The sequence below is a fragment of the Cynara cardunculus genome (genome assembly GCF_001531365.2).
Source record: "Cynara cardunculus var. scolymus isolate 2C chromosome LG 15, CcrdV1, whole genome shotgun sequence".
In the NCBI taxonomy this organism is placed as follows: Eukaryota; Viridiplantae; Streptophyta; class Magnoliopsida; order Asterales; family Asteraceae; genus Cynara; species Cynara cardunculus.
The window spans coordinates 11209755-11218083 of NC_037542.1; the positions used below are offsets into that span (position 1 = coordinate 11209755).

Here is an 8329-nt window from a genome sequence, read left to right on the forward strand (position 1 = left end):
GTTAGCTACTGTTGTTAAGTGATCGCTGTTTTGATCTTTTTACCTCCTTTTTAGATTTACTCGAATAAAAAGAATAACATATAACTTATCCACACCCACCCACATGAATCCCTCTCTCCCTCCCCCTTCCCATAAAGAACTTATGCATAAATGCGTTTGACTTTGCTTGAGTGTGTCAAATCCTACATGAAGAGTTGCTGGAGCTTTGGAAGGGGACGGGCAAACCCTGTCAATGCCGACATCGGGTGATGGGATGATTGATGAAGATGAGGAGAGATTCCATAAGGGTTGGTTAGGTTTGTCTTTATATGATTTATTGACAACTTGTACATATATGTTTTCAGAGCTTTCTATCCTAACGGAAAAAACTTACAGTCGTCACGACCGTAGACCATTTTCGCGACGAAAATGAAATCTTGGTCCACTGGTTTGGAATTTTAAGACGTTGATGAAATACTTGAAGGTTTGTCCAAAGTGTAGGGATGATTCTTGTAATTTCCTATTTTAAATATTTCTTTTTTAATATATTATTAAGATGAGCAGGTGTCAAACTTATCCTGACAAAGTGAGTCATGGACCCCACTCCTCCCTTTCGTGGGTCCCGCTAAGCACAGACTACTGAATACCCCAAATGGGCTCTAAGTACACGTGTGATTCGCATGATAGGCTAAAATCTTCATTCCATTTTTATATTGTAAAAAATTTAAATGTACACATAAGTTAGAACACATTATAGAATTTTTTAATCTTTTTACTAACGTATTCACATAGTGGTGGATTTAAATATAGTTTGTACAAACTAAAACAGATATCGTAGATTTATAGTGTGTTCATAATATGTTCACAAACTATAATAATATTTTTGTATTTATAATATGTTCACAAATTATAATAATATTTTTTGTTTGCAATATGTTCACAAACTATAATAGTATTTATATAAAAAAATGTTCACAATGCGTGCACATTCAAAATATGTGTCATAAATAGAGGAGCGAGAGGAGAGAGGAGAGAAAACATAAGAGAGATAGGCGAGAGGAGAGAGGAGAGAGGAGAGAGGAGAGAAAACATAAGAGAGATAGGCGAGAGGAGAGAAGAGAGAGATGAAGAATTTTTTAACTTATACTAGATTTCATTTTTCAACTAATTTTTTGTGGTTTAAATTGGATATCACGGATCTTACAAATTACAAGTTTCTTAAAAGAAAGCCCATATACATATACATATATAGAGGTTGGTTATTATACAACCCTTGATATTTGTACAACCAATACAACTCAATCTCAACCGACCATTTCATTTGATTAATATGTGATTTCATATAAGTTTTTATTGTTTCCTAATATAAAGTATCGATTATAATTAATAAACCATATTCATCTTCCATAAATATTCAAATCATAATAAATGAATTTTCATCATTTCCATAAATATCTCAATTTATTGGGTTGTATTGGTTGTACAAATGTGATGAGTTGTATTTGAAACAAACTCTACATATATATAGGTTTAATCTTGTGAGGAACAAAAAAATGTTGAGAATCGTAAGGACCAATCTAAGCCTTAATTCGGTTTTGATCTTATGTTTTTAACTGAAAGCTGTTTTTAATTTTAAAAATGGCATAATCATCATTTCTGTAACAAGATTCACTAGATGAAACATACAGATTAATTCACGAGGTGAAACACACAAATTCACCAGGTGAAACGCTAACAAACCCTATTTTACCTCATGAAATAGACTACAATTTTCATAAATATCCTATTTCACATGACGAAATCCAAACATAATGTTCATGTATATGTTGATTTACGACATGAAATCAAATACGATTTGTATCTATAATCTATTTTCACCTAACGAAATCAAATATAAATATTCTATAATCTTCGGACCTTACGCCGAGATATACGAAAGAGGCCCTAAAGTTGGTTATGTTTTCAAGTGAAATCAACGAAACTCAGCAAGCATAACGACACATTATACATATGTAGCTAAATCCATTAGAGACCATGCTCATACCGTTCATTTAGCCCCCAAATACAATTTGCGATTCAGAACTCTAAACAAAAATTGACCAAAGTCAAAACCCTAAAACGAAAACAAAAAGCCGCCAACAAAATCTGTTGGCAAAAACAAGAGACCGTTGCAGTCATACATTAAAGAATCGTATAGTATGTAAAATAGAAAATTAACATTTCACAAAAGACAAAGATCTAGGAATTCGAATCGGAAAACCCCACACATGTAAAAAAACACAAATCTAAAAAGKGGATAAAGATAAGAGTGCTAATATGTGAGATGATGAACAAATCAATGAAGAAGAAAATCACCCTAAAAAATTCAGAAGTGATGAGAAAAAATTTGATCCGGTGACTTTGCTTCTCTCGCCGGTTGGAACCTTTTGCTTTTCCTAGAGAGAAGCTTTGGACTTCCGTGGGGTGCRACTTGAGTGTGTGTGTTGAGCCTAATTGTGATAATCAATGTTGTTGATACAATCGTTTTCTATCGTGTGATTGATCGGTGTGATAAACATGTGATAAAGGAATGTGCARTGACAATCTTGTAAAATCGAATGTGATAAGCAACAKTGTTGTGATAATCGATTCTATTGATGTGATAATAGATTCTCTAGTCCGCTTTACTGTCGACTAATCCTTCTGAACCCGTTTTTCTGTAGTAATAGCTTACTAGATAACCACAATCTTTGATATTATCACTTCCCCACATGATTAGAGTTTCTATGATCATGTTATTTCAACGTTATCACTTCAATTTTACCCTTYCACGTTTTAWATATTCTTKATTTTTTATATTAATTTAAATTAAAAAATCCCTTARCTTTGAATTAAAACACAATACTTGGTTATTCATTATAAATAGTGAATTAATTTAACATAGATCATGACCATATTATTCATTACAAATGTTATATTATTTATCRTGAAGACTAAAATCTTGATTTCATGGTTCTCAATTCAAATAGGGGTTTTCACTTTTCAAGTAAAGAAAAACAGAGAAAAAGAAAATAAAAAAACATGACAATAATTAAGATTAAAAATAATGAATTTGGATGATTTAATTAACACAAGTGATATCAACAACCCAAACCCGAACCAAAACCCAAACCCGAACCCATCTCATCATACTTTASTTTTTTGGAGATGAACTTAATGAATACAATGAAAGTATAATATACATCAACTCCATGTTTGTTTCTATACAACAAAAGAAATGCCCTTCTCGCTTCCCATATTCTTTGACATGATCTCCCATGAAGACACAAGATACGATTCTTCTGGTAAAACAAACGGTTTCGATATCTCGCTTATCATCAGATCCCCACAAAATGGGCATTCGCTCGCTATTGCATCATCCAACTGCGATCGAATCTGTACATCATSTCAGAAACTAGAATCACAATACAACTCGGAAAGAAATATATTTTAAGGARTTCATCTCCAAACTTCTATCCCATGAATATTGCAATGTTTGAGTATGCAAAATTGTTCGAAGGAATTCTTAGTAGTATTTCAAATTTCTAAAATACGCTTCAATAATGACACAATAGAAAAATCTTAATCCAAATACATATAACTTTAGCTTGAAGATTTACCAAAAGGGGGAAGTTCAACTTTGTTCATGGGATGGACGAGCATTTAGACCCAACRKGTATTAAAAGAAAGTTCARTATAGAATCTTGTAAGACGGACCTTATCAACAGGGGCCACGCTTGTGATGGAGTCATCACCGTTTATCCCACCATTTACACCCTCCTTGGGTTCGATACTCATTAAAGTGAGTTGCTTCTGAAGATCCAGTATATACTCAGCCTGCAAGACAAWTTCCAACGGAAACAATAAAGTGATGCTACATGTGAACTACTCATATTACAAGAGTTAATTTTTTTTTTAATATCTATCATGTAATATTCTCCTGCAACAAACATGTACGGCACGCTTTGTCAATACATTATTGACATATTTTAGATTAGTTGTCTTATCAAAAAATATGATTGGAAAGGAACAACAGGAGTAACATGAGAAGCTAAGCAAATTTATTTACTACATCCAGAAACAAGAAATGGGACKCCAGATACCATTTGTATGGTTTCAAGAGAACGAATTTTGTAATTACAAGCATCACTGCATCTTATGTTATTTAAGTCTGTTGACCTAAATCTATCAAACAGGAACAAAGAAGTTCATAGTGTTTGCTCTTTCTAATATTACATGCTGCATGCATATACATTGAGATTATAAGGTGTTCCATCCAAGTCTGTCTAACCTTAACTTATCCTACAGGAGGTCTACTTTTGTAGGAGAACAATATGCTTTTTATCACATGTGTGAATGATATATGTGTTTGATTATAAGCTAMGTACTTACTTGATTTTGATCAGTACATTTGGTAACATGGGCAACAAGACATTGCGCATGAAAGGCATGTCCGCAAGGGAAGACATAGAAAGGGGCCATTGGCCCTATCGTTGTATAAYCCCTGGCCATTCGGTAATCCGCACCCGCAGACAAAATAACCCGCCGGCAAACCTGATAAGTTGAAATTGTGGAGAAGATTCAGGAATAGCAGGAGCAGAAATACTAGAAGTAGACGTCTTGAGAATAAAATTGAATAAAAAAACACTAGCTAAAAGAAGCAAGTGATGCATGCAATTCACAACTCTTGGCRTTCAGAAAAAAAAGCCACCAGTATGCCAAAACCATATAAAAAARGCCATCTTAGCTCAGTTGGAGCATGGCTTTTGGCTGCATCATGCCATCCTGTCCCACAAAAATTGCGAGTTAGAGTTGTGAGCCCCTTGTTTTGGTCTAGAGGGATTAGTAAGTGTAATGTCTTTCAACCGGCAAATCAGAGGTCATGTGTAAGCCAAATTGGTGTCTGTTACAAGAAAACTTGTGTGGATGGATCRTCTCAACTAGGCAAAGAATTCCGTAGTTTCCTTGAAGACATCATTCATTGAAATGCACATATGTAAAGATAAAAACATGTGATTGGCAGGTGATTCCACCTACAGAATCTTAAAGCACAAATAGGCTAATTAAGGAATTCTCCACATGGAAGGCTAACATATTAAAAATAAACATGAATTTGGTACGAAAGAAAAATATTCATGTCAAGAACTACCACAAGAAAATAATTACCCCGCATTCCTCATCACGGTCAACGACTGCATATCTTTGAGCAAGGGCACCAATATCATTTCTTATGTTATCTGCACCATGTGTTGCATCATTCATCTCCTCTTTCAATTTCTCAATTTGCTGGTTGTAATCCTCTAAAGATGAACAAATTGCTTCCTACAGAATCAACATTAATTACTTCCTGTTAATAAATGGTAAGATCACAAATCAGCAATATACATGTGACGATAACACCAATGCAACTGAAAAAGTTRAAKAGATAAACAAATTGATCGGTACTAATTTATCCATCATAAAACCATTCATGAAAACATGATTAAATACAAGTTTGTTGCTTTAAGCTGAAATTTAGGCATCATCATGAACCCCAGGACATAGTACTCTGAATTAGGCGTACCTTGACAATCCATCTAATTTACTCTCATTTCCTTTCTGACCAAAGAACTAGGGTGTTTGGATGTGCTCCATATTCAGCAAAACTGATTCTGACTATGATTATTTAGGGCCAAAATAATTAAATTATATGATTATAATTATGATTCTTGGACTCACCATGATCACTTTGAAAACTCACATTCAAACACCCCCTCGATATATAATAGAATTTCCACTACCAAAGCTCCTTACCTTGAAGTCATCAATTAGTGCAAAGTCTGGAAAAAAAGGTAAGATATCCTCGATCTTCAATAGACCATCAGTTTCCTTGAGAAATGCTATTGCCTTCCTAATGTTCTCTCGTTTAGTACCCTTTTCCTGCTCAACAACATGCTTGGCAACCATAAGCCAAAGTTTCTTCCTCAAGTCTTCATCATCCTCCACTTTGTCTGCTTCAGCCATAGCAAGCTCTGGGTCAACCTTAATCACCAAAGGGGACAGATGAGAAGATAATTTACAAATATTGCAGGAGCATAACCACYACCATCACTAAAACACATATGCAACTGAAGCAGATTTAAATATATAAAGAAATAGAATACTCATAAACACAACGGGAGAGTAGGAAAGTCTAAACCATGACCTCTAAAGCTGATACAACTATTATTGTTTTCAGCCATGTGCATTACATTCATCCTAACTCCCTTAATATAAGGGCAATGTCCCTACTAAAGCAAGTCCTTACCGTTCATGTTAGATCTCTCCTAACCCTTTGTTATGCAATAGACCTGGATTCTGTTCCTACTTACTTTATTTCAAAAATAGAGACYGTCTCAGTTAGGAAATAATTGCAATGTTTCCTGAAATTTGTTATTTCACAACCATTTCCAGTAATACCAAGGAGTTAATTACTGATTTCTGTAATCTCTAGAATGGTGGGCGTTTGGTAAATTATTTTTGCACAGCAAGAATAGAGTCGGTCATAGGTAGAAGCTTCCAGACAGTCGCAATGTCAAGATTCAATAAGTCGACAGGCTCACATGATTTAATATATAAATTAAATATATCAAGTCCTCATAACAGGTTTTGTTCCTTTGGCATGCTCAAATTGTTTTCTTTCAGTAATTTGAYTAATTATCTGTTAAACTAACTTAACTAAACCTGGTCCAATCATAAAGGAAACAATTTGTACTTATAGATGCCATATATAGAATGAACATCGATTGGAGAACTTCTAAACACAAATGTCATCTTTGTCCCTATCCTCATTGTACACAGGTGTTTGACTGCTTGTGATATTCTATTTGATCAGCAATTTGAAGTTCTACAAAATAATTTATAATGCTTCTAGCTGATTTTATCTCATGATGTAACATATATCCATCAAAAGAATACTTTATTGCATGTGCTTGGGGCCATTTAGCTATTACTGGTAAGAGTAAACAAATGGTATGTACATTCATTCCATTTTCATAATCAACATTTTGGGGTCTAAAGTTTCAAAGACATATTTTAGTACTAAAATGAACTACAGACCCTCAAAATGTTGATTTTGAAAGTATATTCCCGAAAATTAATATCGAATGACAGTAAGTGGCTTTTGGTCAGCAATTTTCCCTAAAAAGTAAATATAAGTTCCTGAATAYTAGATAGATCCGATTTCTGGATGCATGCCAGCCACCCAAACATTTATAGTCCAACCTWGGAGTCAATACAGGATGGCATACTGAGTGCCATGATAGTAGGAAGAAGAGCAATCCAGGAAGCCTTGGAAAAACAAACAGAACCAAAGCCATAAGATATTTTACCTGAAGAGCAAGTGCAACAGCTTCTTCATGCATAAACATCATGCTGTAAATATGAACACAGGCGCGCATACGCTTTTCCTTGAGGCAAAGACGCAAGGCATATTTAGGATCATAGAAGAAATCAGGGCCACTAGATCKCCCTTTCCCAAACTTGCATTGTAGGAATCGCAGAAGGGCACTGTCATCTTCCTRATTATTTATCAAACAAAGGCATGTTTTAATTGTTTATTCAGATACTTGACCTCCTCATAGATCTTGAAAATGATGTGGAGGACATTATCAAACTCAGGATAGAATATATGGCAGTAATGTCAAAGAGAAAATTTATAAGGCCAATAACTGGAGAGAGATGTTACAATAGAAAAGAGGGAATGCAAAAAACCAATATCCTCAGACAAAAACTGGCGAACATCCAAAAACCAAGAAGAATCTAGTTGATGAAAATAATTAAGACATAATGGAAACCAACTCAGAACACAAGCGTAACAATGTATAAATAAGTTTTTAGGTTTGCAAGACACACTCTAACATAAAAAATTAGTAAGAATTTCTCCATGGAAAGTGCTGACAACTGCATGAAATAATGAACAGCTAGAAAACTCTGCATGTGTATTATTCATTTTACTTTTCACATAAAAGCATTATATTACGAAAAATAGGTAGTCATTCAATGCCAAGATAGTTATGTTAAGGAATGCCTTGGGTCATGTACACATAAWTTTTTGAATAAAAGGTCTTAAAAMAAGATGGTTTGAGTAAAAAATATYTAAACACAGAACTTTCTGAAAAAATAAACCAAACCAAATGYATAGGATGTATGCAGACCTTACCTCCTCTGCCTAAGGGAGTAGAGGGGTTGTTTACACGGAGACCCTTGGCTTGAGAACGAATAAACTCAGAATGTAATATGCGAATGAAAAACAATGTCATGTATGGATTTCTTTTTCTTTAGAAAATAGCATTTATGTATATTAAAGGAAAAA

The 8329-nt window shown here is 34.2% G+C and overlaps 1 protein-coding gene across 2 annotated transcripts; it reads right to left on the bottom strand.

The window, feature by feature from the left end:
• Positions 1-3030: 3030 nt before the first annotated feature.
• On the bottom strand, positions 3031-8162 carry LOC112527571 (vacuolar protein sorting-associated protein 18 homolog). 2 transcript variants are annotated; one of them, XM_025138279.1, is made up of 6 exons: positions 7347-8162; positions 5791-6018; positions 5164-5319; positions 4390-4551; positions 3715-3834; positions 3031-3381 (listed from the first exon to the last, which is right to left on the bottom strand). In XM_025138279.1, exons 1-6 carry the CDS (start codon positions 7413-7415, stop codon positions 3220-3222), a joined length of 897 nt encoding a protein of 298 aa, XP_024994047.1. In that variant the 5' UTR covers positions 7416-8162; the 3' UTR covers positions 3031-3219. The 2 variants fall into 2 exon arrangements, with proteins under 2 accessions (XP_024994047.1, XP_024994046.1); XM_025138278.1 differs by having other exon boundaries at positions 3031-3393; positions 7347-8157.
• Positions 8163-8329: the final 167 nt, after the last annotated feature.